General features: G+C 36.4%; 1 protein-coding gene across 4 annotated transcripts in view; it reads right to left on the bottom strand.

Moving 5' to 3' along the window:
• GABRA1 (gamma-aminobutyric acid type A receptor subunit alpha1) overlaps positions 1-13,535 on the bottom strand; it is a 49,375-nt gene extending 35,840 nt beyond the window's left edge. Inside the window, exons 1-4 of one of the 4 annotated variants that reach the window (XM_039343680.1) lie at positions 12,948-13,535; positions 11,901-11,984; positions 10,548-10,636; positions 6,338-6,450 (exon numbers count right to left, since the gene is read on the bottom strand). In XM_039343680.1, coding sequence (XP_039199614.1) covers positions 6,338-6,450; positions 10,548-10,615 — 181 coding nt within the window. In that variant the 5' untranslated portion in view covers positions 10,616-10,636; positions 11,901-11,984; positions 12,948-13,535. Of the gene's footprint in view, positions 1-6,337; positions 6,451-10,547; positions 10,637-11,444; positions 11,632-11,900; positions 11,985-12,812; positions 12,834-12,947 lie in introns of those variants that run through there. The other 3 variants (XM_039343670.1, XM_039343691.1, XM_039343660.1) reach the window with 3 other exon arrangements.
• Positions 13,536-14,628: the final 1,093 nt, after the last annotated feature.

The raw sequence follows: 14,628 nt of genomic DNA, 5'->3' as shown, positions 1-14,628 counted from the left end.
GTCTACTTAGTAAAAATAACCTTATCTTGGAAGGTGCCTTATTACCTGTCCCTGAATTAAGGTATTGAAAAATATTGCAGCAAGAAATTATATTGCAAATTGATTGAATCAGGAACTTTTGGTGGTGAATATGAATCTCCCTGTGGCAAATTGAAGGATCTGAATTTCTGCTTATACTGATAGTAAACAGGAACAAAACTACTTGAACCCAATATTCTTTGCCATTCTACCTACTACAGACTTTCACTTTATTAAACATTTCCCTTAGAATATATCCTTACCATCTTACCTGATGCACAATTACTTTAAGTTACATAATGTTTGATTTAATATAAGTTATTAATCTAACTTATTCATTTTTTTAAAAAACCCTTTACTTTGGTAAATGGACAATAGAGCTAATATATCCGTATTACTAAAGAGGGATAAAAAAAATTCATAAAATTGATCTAATCTTTTAGGTATTTTGTTAACTAAAAAAAAAAACGAGACTAGATGTAATAGATTCCTTACCTAAAGTATTGTTCAAAATTCTTTTCCTTTTTTAATTTTTTAGGCAATGATATTTCAGACATTTTAAAGTAGCATTAGTCTAAGTAAAATGCATTTTAGTTTTCTAATACTTTGCTGCAATAAATCTGAATGGTTATAATATACGCTGAATTATTTTCTTATGTTGTCCCACTTTATAATTTTCAGGAAAGATTACATTAGAATTATTTATCAAATCCTGTTATATGTATTTTTCTCCAATTCCTTGATTTTTTTAAGCAAAAAAATGGATGATGCAGCTCTCCATTAATGCAGTTAAACATAAATCAATATGATGCATTTCTAATGAGAGAGTTAATACCAGATATTTATGCATTTATTAGTCAATGATGGCTTATTAAAACAGATTAAAATGGAATACAGTGGGTTCCAATCCCAAATCTTTTTATACTTTTATTCAAAATTCAGAAAGAGGATTTCTGTCTTATATGAGGTCTTTGTAGAATATTTAAAAAGTGGATTATAAATGTGGTATATATTTTTCTCAAATATTCTGCTCTTGATCAGAAGACCTTCTTGAGTTTAAGAATAATCTTGAGTTTAAAAATAATTTATTTCAATTTTTCATAAAACTGATCGACAAAAATCTATTAAGAATTCATATCAATAATCAAGACTCTAATTCTATAAATTCCTGTTACTTTATTCTTAATCTGATCAAATTTATCCACATGTTTACATTTTGGGTGAACAAGGAATGAGAATCAAGAACCAGAAATTGTTTCCACTTTGTGTTTAGAATTTGGGAAAATGTTTATTAATTTCCTAATCAAAGGAAGAATGGTATTGCCCTGACAGACTGCCAACCTGCTAATAAAACTACTTGTTAAGATTTAAGATTCTAACTAATCTGAGTTAATAATTCAAATTTTAGATGTCTAAGTAGCCATCTTTTTGTTTGCTTCTTCCTTTCCTTTGCTGTGTGTTTTACTAATTCTAGTTTGATTTTCCTTCAAGAATTATGCATAAATGATGAAATAATCATTTGCCACAAATCAATCAAGTAATAGGAAGGGCACTGGAAGTGTTTAGTTTAAGAACAGAATTTTAGAACAAATAATCATTTTAATCATAAACAGTAACACTGAATTTCAATAAATGTTACTGTGATCTGTTCAGTAATAGCCATACAATCATTGAACTTATATTATTTCAATTGTCTACGAACTGATTTAAGTTTTCTAATCTGGGATATTTGTTTAATGAGATGTAAATTAGACATAAAAGGATTTCATTTTAATCTATTCCAGCATTCTGCATATTTTAGTATAACTAGAACCAAAATAAAACTCTACAGCCATTACAAAACCATCAGTTTCATAGGTACCAGAGAGTGACCTTCAACCTATTTGTTCATTCTTGATTCTAGCTGCCAGACTGATCCTCAATGTAAATTTGAAGCAGTTTAAGATGAAAAAGAAAAACAGAATTTGAATTCAATAAAGGGTCAAAAGAATTCCACTGCCTGTCTCTCCCATCTACAGATGCCTGCATACCAAATCTGCTCTAATCACCTGTCCTGATATGTGCACATAGACAAGTCCACAAAGTAAATGGATCATAGCAATAGCATTTAGACTTATAGGCTGCTTCATAGTGCTTTACAGCCCTCTGTAAGTGGTTTACAGAGTCAGCATATCATGCTATGTTCTCAGGCTATCCAGTAAGAAAAGGGAAAAAAAAATGTAGATATTAGGGCAAAGTGGGGAACACTTCCATTTGGATGAGCACTGAAGCCAAAAGCTCTATGTGCATGTCCAGGTGCAGCCAGCTAGACACAGCTTTTGAAGCACTGAGCTTTTCAAAGGAGATAGTGCTTTGAGGCTGCTTCACCCATGCTAAGATGCTTTGCGAAGCCTCTCTTTCTAAAGTGGTGAGGAAATGCAGTCTATGTCACAATTTCAAACAGCTGAATCAATCCAAAACAGATGGAAGGAATTGTTTATCTCTTAAAACTTCTGAGAAAAAGTTGAGGTACAGTGGCTGATTTAAGAAAGCTGCTGAGGACATCAGAAACTTTTGCAAACTTGGAATTTTTGCCAGATTTGGAAAGGCCAGCCTCAAAGACAGAGCTACTGAGCTATGACTTGATCCAATCTCAGCTCTTTAAAATATCTGCTTTGCCTGAAACAATTCTAAACTGAAGTCTATGAAATTTCCTGGCTTTCTGTAAATGTGATCAATCAGGACTTACTATCAAGATCTAATCTACACTTGATCTAACTCATATATTCTCTTATTCTTTATTATTTTAGGGAGGTGGGGCTTACTAGGAGCCATTTATTTGTAGAATATACAAGGATCATAATTAAAAGGTGTATGTTTATGCTTTAATGGTCATGATAATCTGGAAAATTGAAAACAATCACCCCTCCTATGGATTATTCTAGGTTGCTATCTGATACATATTTAGTATCAGCAGTAAAGGTATAATCAATGAAATATGCATTGAACAACACCCTTATTCTCATTTGAAATTATTACATTTTTTTTTCAAATCATAAGGATAAGGAATTTTTTGAAAACATAATAAAAACCCACAGAGTGCTCCTGCCTAAATCAACTGTTTTAGCATATCATCAAACATCAAATTCTTGTGAATTTGCAGACATCAGTAAGGCACCAACAGTGTATTCAAAGAGACTGAAAATGTTCTGCATGCCACCTATTTTTTTCAGTCTATGTGGTTCTGCTTTGATTCATCATACATTCTACCTTTTACAGACTTTCTGTAGCAAAAAGAGATTTTATATAAATGCCAGGTGAGCAAAACCTCTACAAATGGCCACCATGGTGGAGATGCTGATGCAAGTGTTAGAAATGGGTGCTAATTAAGGTCTGATAACCTTGAATAAGGAACCAAATATTTGTACTATAGTTAGATACTCTGATCTCAGCCATGTAGAGGAAATAAATCTTAGGCATGGAAGCCAGAAAGTACAAAGGATTCCAAATCATCCCAGCTATAATAGGATGCCCTTGGGCTTATTCGGTTGTCCACAGGGTATAATCATGAACCAAGTACCTATCTGGGCCCTTTGATTTTCAGCCCTACATTCAGAGCTACATCCAAATCCCAGCTTGAATAACCTTAAAGCATTTTAATCATATGACATAAAATATCCATCCTGAAATCTGAGACACAACCTTTAGATAAATTTATTTACTCTTCTTAAATGAGACGCGTCTGCCTTTATTTCTAAATGATACTACTAGTTCTTTCTCAATGACTTTATGAATTAGGAACTGAGAAATATTTATTTTTGAACTAATCCCACAGATTGGCAGAAAAAATATTGTTATTTTAAGTCAACAAAATAATTGTTGGTAATCTTACATTTTACTTACATTCAAAATTCAAGAAATTTGTTACCTTCTAGCGTTCCCATCAGCAGAATGGACAATGAAGACTGCTTAACTAAACAATCTTACCAGACACAATTCAATCAAATATCTTTTTCTAAATAGATTGCAGAAAGTGATAAAAGGCACTGGGTATTTAGTTAACTATAGAACGCTTTGATGACTTTTGGTTACTATTAAATGTGTCAGTTGGTCAAATTTTTAGATTTCTATGAAGGATGCATAGCTGAGAGCAGAAAGCACTTTTTAATATTTTTATTCTTAGTGGATGCTTCGAGATCTAGACAGACCATATTGTTCCTCTGAGATGAGGGCTGTACAAACTTTTTTTTTTGCTTTTGGCACAGCAGTTTCAGAAACTAATGAACAATACCTTAAACAGGTACAGTTTGAGTAAGAAACATACTTTGAATCCAGACTATACCCTCTATGAACAGAATGGTTTCTTTAATGTATGTAAGTGACCAACAATCTAGTAAGAGTTCTTATGAGAAGAAGAGGAAAAAGCTTGCCTTCAGATCTCCCAATATCATGGATTCCCTGCATCTCCTACATTGTTCCTCAATTTTTTTTTTTTTTAAAAAAACTTTTCAGGATAGACAATGTACTCCAAACAAAAAGTTAGAAAAAAATGTCCATGATCTGGTATCTGCTTACAGGACTTTTGGATGCAAGCTATTTCCCCCCCCCCCCCCCAGGAATTATAATTCCTGAAGCAGATACAGACATCACAACTCTGTACTCAATTTTCTCCATTTTCACATATATGATTTTCCTAGTTATAGATTTCTTGTTCCCTTGAATGTCAATGAGATCATGAAATATTAGTGTCAAGACCTGCGAAAAACCTAGCTGACGCCATCTTTGTCATTCGTTCTCAGTTGCCGCATAAAGGGGGGGGGGAGATCAGGTTACTTTTACTTTTGTTAGATTAAACATAGAATGATCCTGTGGGAACCAAAGTCATTCTCTCCAGACTCTGAAGGGAGTCTATTATGCTACTATTAGTTTCGGCTGAAATTCACATTTCTGGCTGCTGTATAAAATAACAGTCAAAACTGCAGACAGCACTATCATTGGCTTATATTTAGTGTGACAAAACTTGACTATTCCAGCCATGTCCAGCAAAAATCTCATGCTTCCACTCCATCTTTGATCCTAAACACACACATGCTAAAAATAAGAAAAATAAAATAAAATCTGCCCCTAAATATTAGAGGAAACTGGAGAACTCTAATAGAAAATGTAATTTGAATGTTAATAGTAATGCCTAGAACCAGATAAGATATTAACTGTGATGAACTATAAGTCTTTGTTAATGAATGATCTAAATTTCAATTTTATTTTACTTTCCTCTATGTTCAGGAATGTGTACATACACAATTAACAGCAGGCAACCTTTTGCAAGCATCATAACCTTCCATAATATACACATTTTTAAGAATGTTTAAAAAATTGTAGACTAAATTGGGCAATACGAAAAAGTACATATTTGAGAGTAAGTGCACTCTACTTCACACACAGATCTCAGGAGTACAAGCTAAGGAGCTATTAGTAAGAATCAGAACTGAATGAATTGTTATTATATCTTCTTTTTGAGCTTTTTACCTCAGATTCCTTTGAATTGAACTTACTGCTTAAACCAATCTATGCGGAGGACTAGCAGCCAATCAGACACTTTTATATGAAAATATTCTTCTTTTTTAACCAGAGGTTTGACTGTGATCACAGACATCATTTTCAGCTTAATTTAACTAAGTCAGAGATGAAAGATGAATCACATTTAATGGAAAATACTTGAATGATGTCATGTAATAAAATAATACAACCCCCCCATTTTCATTTTTTTTTGTTTTGATTGAAACATTATTTCTAGATTCAATGCATGTTATAATAATGAAAAACCAATGTTTTTATTCAGAATTAGAAGGAGTCCTGAAAAACACCTTTCTTCAGCTTTGCATCAAAGAATGTGGTGTGTTTCCAAGGTAAAGGTAAAATGTTTCCCCTGTTGAGTTGTAGGGGCAGTGCTCATCTTCATTTCTTAGCTGAGGGAGCTAGTGTTGTTTGAAGACACTTTTGTGGCCATGTGGCCAGCATGACTATATGCCAAGGGACACAGAATGCTATTATCTTCCCACTGAAGTGGTACGTATTTATCTACTTGCATTTGCATGCTTTTGAACTGCTAGGTGGGCAGGAACTGGGGCAAGTAGCAGGAGCTTACCCTGTCACATGGCACTCAGGTGTCAAACTGGGCTTTCCAGCCGACAAGCTCAGTATCTTTAACCATCTTCATCATTTAGTAATTTAGTAATTTTACCATTTTATAAGTCTATGAAACAAAATGGCTAAAATGCATAAAAAGCATTTTAAACAACATTGTTCTTGTGAGTTTTTCAAAAATTGCAACAATACATACCTCCCAATCCTGGTCTTAGACGGTTATCATAACCATCAAGTAAACGATCCAGAATTCGGGTGAATATAGTTGTGTTGTCCTTTATTTCATCTTGTAAGGAAGTTTGTCCATAGCTGAAAACAAAACCACCATGTTATATACTGATCAATGCCCAAAATAAAGATACTCATGCTATTAACTTAAGTAATTAATCCACCAACAAACTTGTTCAATTATAATTCTGAAACTCACTTGATCTTTCTTCTACTGATTAATAGATATGGAAGCTTTTCCATCAACCTGGATTATGGGAGTATTATATAGTTCCTTCTCCTTTCACTTTTGAAATATTCATATTCTTTCAAAACCTTATGTCAATCCTAGATAATAAATTACACTGGGGGTTTTATTGTTCAGCCCATCTTTTATGTATTTCTGATTTATAAATGAGTGCTTTGCAAATATATCAGAGCATCCTCCCATTATCTACCCAATCCTAAAATAATTTAGTATCCTTGCCTACAAGAAAAATACACTGAACATTAAGTGCACTAATAGATCTATATAATGCAATTTTGTTTATATACTGGTAAAGTCCACAGTCCCTATTGTGGGGGAAAAATCAATTATTTTATTATGTTTGTTAAAATGCACTTCCTTTTTAATCTAAATATTTTGGACTATTTTGATACTTGAATTGGTTTAGGAAAGCAAAACTAATTCATTTCCTGGTGAATAGAAAATTCCATTTTATGGTGACAGGGATATTTCCCCCATTCTTTCCAGATTTTATAACAATAGCCCTTTTTCAATAGCAAATAATTTCCAGACATTTGTAATAGCCATGAGCTACGTTTTGATCTCATCCTCAGGTCTCTATTGTTCTTGTTATTAAGACTGTCCTATATTTTCTTTTCTACAGTAAATTACACTGCTTTCTACTAATTATCTATCACAGTTGTTTCAGAGCCAATCCTGGAGTCCTTCCTCTGCCCTTTAGCCAGGGAAGATCCCATTAGTAAAATGTGATGTTTGCCAATGTAAACTCAGCAGGACTTAGCCCTTGGACATCCAATTGCTTCCTTCTTCATCATTTTGTCACATACCTTATTACTGAATCAGCCTTCCTTGAATATCTGATGTGATCTGATTAACAAACATAGTTTGGTGAAAAATCTCTTCCAGGCTATGGAGTTTCATAAATGTTAATCCAGGAAACATCACTTTTAAGCAATGAATTATGCAATCTTAAAAAATAAGCTTCCCTAAATAAGTCTGTGTGCTGTGTCTAACCAGTAGTCATAATAGAAAAAAAGCAACTTTTATAATAAATATACATACAGTACATGTTGTGCGTGCTATAAATTTGAACGTGAATCCCCAGATTAGAAAAGCAAATTTTATTCGTATTTTGTTCATATTTTTATAATAATTTACATGCCTTTAGCCTAATCTATCATTAGCAATAACATTTAATTGATTGTTTATTAATAATACCTCATCTCTAGGGGACTATATGTTACATTTCTGTTTTAAGTGTAAGTTGGTAAGCCAATGGATATTTCTTCTTTTGATAGTAGAGAACATTCTATATTTATTTTAAATTTAAATTTAGAACCAGAATGAGCTATCTTATACTATTTGGTTAAAAAGAAACAAGTGCCTTCATACATTCAAGATGGAATCCACTTCCATGTTGCATCATCTGTCAACCACTTATTTTTAGCGGGTGAGTGGGTAGATAGCAATTGAAAGTTATTTTCACTTCCGAAAACTAACCATAAGTGTGTCATAAATAGCTAAGACTGGCAGAAAATACCAAGCTTGCAATTCCCTGTATTTTATTTTTCTTTTCTTTTCCTAAGCGCACAAAAAATTCCAAGAGAGCAATTAAAAAGAACAAAAAGAGGATAAAATTGCAGACATTATAAAATTAGTTTTAAAGGTTCAGAATGGCATTAATATAAACTTACATTTATTAAAATATCATCCCAGTTTGAGATCCTCTGATAATACCAAAGTCAGTATTGAAATCAGATTGTTATAATTATCAACTGTACAACCATTTTGCAAGACAAAATATTCTCTTGTATATTCACACAGACATTCAGTCAAATAAAGTGCAGTCAAACTCTTGCTGAAATGTAATGAAATCCTACTCTTTTTGTAATGCTTGAAATGGAATCATTTCTAATTTTCTAGGTATCAAATTTTAGTACAGGTTTGCACTATCTAAATGCAAGCTCGGGTGTCTTCTGAGACTACCATTATTTTTAATACCAACACAATTGATTGAAAATCAGCCTGATCCTTAGGGGTCAAATTGAATTTAAGCTGGGTTAACCATGGATACCACTCCAAAAACCACACATTTCATGGAAGTTCCCTGAACTGTGAAGGCCTTCAACAGCATTGAATTCAGTGGCAAGCTTATATTTTTACCTACATATACAGTACATATTGAAAAGACAAGTGTGAATCTGATATACCAGTAATAAAATAGAGATGTGATTAATTTAGGAATGGGATTTTAACTATATCAGAATTATCAGATTCCAGATAAATAAATGAGCTACTATTAATTTCTAAAAAAAAATATACAACTATATTCATATATCCATTTAATTTACAATAAAGTGCTCATGGTCAAATATTTATGTGTTTATGTGAGCATTCGCATGTTTTGCTAGTATTTAGTACCTTAACATTAATATCCTGATCCAAATAATAATAATACAATATGAAATATTGTCCAGATTTTTAACTTTTACTTAGCTTTGAGGAAGGAAGGAAGGAAGGAAGGAAGGAAGGGAGGGAGGGAGGGAGGGAGGGAGGGAGGGAGGAAGGAAGGAAGGAAGGAAGGAAGGAAGGAAGGAAGGAAGGAAGGAAGGAAGGAAGGAAGGAAGGAAGGAAGGGTGGTTGGGTCTTCTAGATACTTTGAACAAACCTGGTGGCCATTTCATTCCTTGCAATTTTTTTCCCTTGTTATTGATTTGTTAGTGGTTAGAAATCACCCGCAAGTAAAGATTGGACAAATGTGTTATCTTTTTTAATGTAGAATTTAAGCAACTTGAAGAAAAATGTCATTTACCATGTTTGTGTTTCACAGTAAAAAAAAAAAAAGTATAATAAAATACTGTACACTGACTCCATCTACAGGTCATTATAATAGTAACACCTCATACAATTTTTCAAAAGCCAGGGAAATGCTTCTTGATTTTCTGGTCCAAATCTTAGTTCTGGTGAAACATGCAAGCCAGCATGTGGCATAGAAAAAATGATAAAGAAACAGACTTTCTGTTTTCTCTTCTCTTCAGGAGATCAGGTTTTTCTTCTTTCATCACTGATCTGCTATATAAAGTATCACATTCGTATATCTCTTTATGTTCTTTTCTTTTAGAAAACATGTAAAACTAAATTGGATTGTCTCTGACACTCAGATTCTTTTTACAAATATATATTAGTTATAATGAGGTTAATTTAAATTACTCTCCTGAACGACGGATATGGAATACGGCAATTACCAGTGCGCAAATATTGATATTTGTAATTTAAAGGAAAATATGTATTTTTCATTCGTTAGTTCTATTGCTAATAGAAATGCAGTCTAGATAGATTTCAGCATAAGAAGACTTTCCATTTACCATTCAGGCAGGGTTCAGGCAGGTGAAGTGAATTTCATTTAACTAATGTTAGTGACAGTCTTACCAATGAACTTATTGCTTGTAGGCTGCATCCTTATCATGCAAACTCTCTGCTGAAATGAAATGCTCAATTCATAGGTATAATAACCAGACCTTATTGTTATAATCTTTATCTCTCCTGAAGTCTACTTTCATGAGGAAAAGAGTCTGTCAGCCTGGTCTCATTCCTTCAGTGAAAGCACAAGATCATAGGAGCAGAAAAATTCCTATGTAAAATGCTATATGCAGCATAACTACCGGCAAACTTTATCTGCAAAGAGGACTTATTCCCTTTATAGCTACATTGAAATCATTAATCTGTTTGCAGTTTGGATCAAATAATCCTTGCTAAACTCTTTCTCAACAATTCCACCTAAGATGTTTTGCAGTCAAGCTTTGGTTTTATTTTAATTTCCTCCTATTTTGGTTTAGGTGAGATTTAGGCAGAATCAACCTGCCCCCAAAACAGTATGCATGAATCAACCCTTTTTCCATATGATAAAAGACAACCCAAAATTATTTTTAAAAAGTAAAACTCTTTTTCCCACCTTTTTCCAGGTAAGGTGCTCATAAGAAGAACCCAGGCCCAAAAGCGGTCATAAAGAAGATGCATCATTTTGCTAGTAGATTATGGAAGCTGAAAAAAAATAGAAAACCAGAAGTAAGCATTCTTTGCTTCGACAAATTGTTTAAAAATACAACAGGTTTAAAAGGACTTGTGATAGTTTTCCTTAAAAGCAAGGAGTTATCTCACAGTGGGATGACTTTCAGAGGAAAAGCCTCTTCCAGGTATACTTATGTATTTCATTTTCTTGAAAGTGGAGTCATCTCTGAGTTAGTTTCATAGACAAAGGTTAAATCATTTTATTTATTTATTTTCAAGAGTCTTGGAATTCAAGTGTCTTTATTATATTTTCCTTCCTTAAAAAAAGGATTACTGTTAAATTCACAATTTGTACATCCATTTCACAATAACACGGAACTTAGAACCTATTTTAGCTTTAATGAGTCAGATCCCACCAGCTTGATTATCTCAGGAAAAAGAGAGGAAAGAGCTTCTCCTAAAGTCCTTGAAAGCTCTAGAAGGTCCTGAAAAAGGACAGAACTTTCTTCTGGAGAGAGATCCAAGCATATGCCCATTTAGGAAGCTAGTTGAACAACAGCATACATTTCAAAAGCTGAACAAGGTACATAATTTCAATGCTTTCTTAATCCCATTAATCCCCAAAGCATATGAAATGAATATGAAATAATGAGGAAGATTGTTGCATCCACATTGCCTTCAAACCTTTTCCTTCCTTCCTTCCTTCCTTCCTTCCTTCCTTCCTTCCTTCCTTCCTTCCTTCCTTCCTTCCTTCCTTCCTGCCTGCCTGCCTGCCTGCCTGCCTGCCTGCCTGCCTGCCTGCCTTCTAGAATATCCTGTTGCAAAATATTCCATATAGTACCTTTTCACTCTATGACTGAGTCCAGTTCAGTTCCAGTTAAGATGTTTTCTAAAAGCAAACCTGCCCTGTTTCCCATCACCACTCCTTGCAAACTTAACTGGTAATTTTGCAAGGCAGCCTGACTTTTGTAATTCTGTTTATAACTCAGGCTTAGCTGCTTGCTCCTTGCTCCCTACTTACTGCTGAAATCCACTTCGGTTGCACTGTTCCTACCAGATATGTTCCTCCTCCTCCTCCTCCTCCTCCTCCTCCTCCTCCTCCTCCTCCTCCTCCTCCTCCTCCTCCTCCTCCTCCTCCTCCTCCCTCCTTCCTCCAAACCTCCTTGACAGCCCTGAAACTGACTACAGTTTAGGAGAGAAGCAGAATTCCAGACAACATAACCACCATCGCACAAAGAGGCAGAGAAGAAGAAAAACGAACAGGATGGTCCTTGTATATAAAATGTCCGAAACCTACAGCGAAAGGCAGGGCAAGGTGAACAAAATGATGACAGGTGTCCAGGTGGAGTGTAATGGATGGAGGTGCACAATGCTGCTTCTCCTGGAAAAAAGAGAAGAAGAGTGTTGCATCTCTAGGAGAGATGAGAAAAGCTCCCACTTCTTTTCAGCCTGAACTTTTGCACTGAACCTCCTCTAGCAAGTCATTTCAGAGATACCGGCAGATGGCAAGATGCTTTTTTTTTTTTTTCTTACTCTACATTTCTCCCATACCGCCATCCTTAAAATAATTAATGGGGATGGGGGGGAGTAAGATACATTGCTATATTGCTTGTAGATGAGGGGAGGAAAGTGGGAAATCGCCAAGTGCGAAAATTTAAGCTACAAACAAACAAGTCGACTAACAAATCAATCCGCTTCTGATCCTTTCCCTGCCGCTGCATTCTGACCACCCTGATTTCGGAATAGTTGAAATAAAAGAGCAAAAGGGAAACCCCAGCCTATCTCTTCCCCACTATGGGCACATCCGTTCAAACCTGGAGCCATCATTCAAGAGGCATTTCTGCCTTAAGTGATTTTTGCCTGCTTCAGAGCCAGAGATGGAGACTTGGTGGAAAAGGGGACGGGGGGGGGGAGATGGTGGTATTTATGGATTTGCAGCCAGCATAGCAACTTTCTTCTCCTCTCCCGGAAAAAGTCATCCGTTGCCCCCCAATCCATTCAACTCTGATTGGAAACGTCGGAAATAATCCCTGTTAATCCCAGGGTCCCCGGGGTTTTAGCCTTCTCTCCCCCCCCCGCCCATCAACCCACTCCCCTTCCCCTCGATTCTGATCAATTACCCATCCACCGCTGCGGATTTTCACCCGGGGTCGGGGGGATGGGGGAATGTAAGGTGGAGAAAGCTGGGTCCAGCATTCCAACGAGGTACCTGCTAGGGAAGAAGGCAGCAGCAGGAGCCCCCTCCGTCCATAAATGCTCCGCCTGTGAAAAAGGGAGCGGGCTGGCGAAGGGGAAGGGGAAGAGAGGGGAGCCTGGGAAAAAAGGAGGCTAGAGCGATACTCACCTCGCGACCCTCTGGGCACGGCGTCGCCGATGCAGCGGGAAAGTCTGCCCGAGAGGCTTCGCCAAGAAGCCAGGGCGGCGAGGAGGGAAAAGGGCGCTTTAGAGCACTGAGTCTCCGCGGCTCTTCTCAGTCATTCAGGAGCTCTTAGCCATCATGGACTCTGCCGCCGTCGCCGCCGCCGCCGCCGCTGCCGCTTTGCTCTTCGATTTTTAACACCCAGATTCCCTTTCCGTGGGATTTGGCTCGCAGCTCTACAACACAAAGCTTTGCACTTTACCAAGACAGTAGTAGTACGTCCAGGGGTAAACCGGATGTGAAATAGGCTGTGACTTCATGCCAGGGAGATTTTATTTTAGAAAGGAAGGTGGTACCAAGCTCTCATCTAGAGACCAATCCGCCCATATATATTTTTTTCCTCCAAATATGCAGCACAATTTAACTTCAGCGCTTCTCGCCCTGATCTCTTTCTCTCTCTGGCTGCACGCTCAAAGCCTTTCTACACTCTGCATCACGTTGGCTGTTGCTGTTGTGGTGCTTACTGTGGCAGAAAGGAAGGGAAATATTTTGGAGACCAGATGGAGGAGAGAGACTACATTTACAATCTTCAGAGAGTTGCGACCGAAAACTGGTGCTGAATAATGATAACCGTCACTAACCACCACCCTCACCACTCATCCGCCCCATTCTGCCTCCCTTCTTATTCAGTCTTTGAATAAATATTCTCCCAGTTTTATAAATATACAGGGTACCTAGAAGAAATTAAAGATCTCTCTCTCTCTCCCTCTCCCCCCCTCCCTCCCTCCCTCCCTCCCTCCATCTCTCTCTCTCTCTCTCTCTCTCTCTCTCTCTCTCTCTCTCTCTCTCTCTCTCTCTCTCTCTCTCTCCATGCACCCATTCTGTATGTTTTGTGATTTCATTGGAAAAGTCTTGTGCAGCCAGAGAGGCACTGTGTGGTTGACTGAGGCTTCAAGAAAGATCTGTTCAAGTCAGAAAATGCTTATGCCACTCTACATCTTAGGTTACTCTTAATTGGCAGGTAACATTTGTCTAAAGTGATCTTTATAATATTGTGGAGAAAGGCAAGCTCTATTGGGAAGGGGCATATTTTGACAAGGATGTGTGTGTGCCAGTTCTGTTTCTGAATGAGCAGTTCGCTTACTTTGCCAAATGGTGCAGGAGAATAAGTAATAAAGGCAGAATTAAAAAAAACCACTACCTTTTAAAATCAGTTTGAATGAAAGTCCCTTACCAGCTAAGCATCCTTTTAATGCCCTTCATGTGCCCAGCACAAGAAGAAAATCAACTGGACAATAACAAACTATTAGGCCTTAAATGCTGGACTTTCTCTAAGTATACATATATCTTCCTATAGCTACAGTATATTGCCTTCCTCCTCCTCTTCCTTACCACTCATCTGTGGAATTCAGCTGCTCATTTTATGAATGGATACATTTCTAAAAGCAAAAAACAGCTGATTAACAATGGAGCTCTCCATGGTACTGGAAAGCCTAAAGGGAAGGAGGTACTCTTTTCAGGCTGTGCCTAACCCTAGTGAACAGAATGGGGGGAATGCTTTTTTGCACAGAATGCAAATCTCCCAAAAAGCTAATAATTAGGAATTCCTAAGAAAAATTGCTTTACTGGATATAGTGGTCTGTTATGAAATATGTGGGCATTGGAA

This window comes from Crotalus tigris, unplaced genomic scaffold (assembly GCF_016545835.1).
Source record: "Crotalus tigris isolate CLP2741 ecotype Arizona unplaced genomic scaffold, ASM1654583v1 scf7180000017551.9496454, whole genome shotgun sequence".
In the NCBI taxonomy this organism is placed as follows: Eukaryota; Metazoa; Chordata; class Lepidosauria; order Squamata; family Viperidae; genus Crotalus; species Crotalus tigris.
Note: the sequence above shows the minus strand (reverse complement) of the source record. Positions and strands in the feature narration are given on the sequence as shown.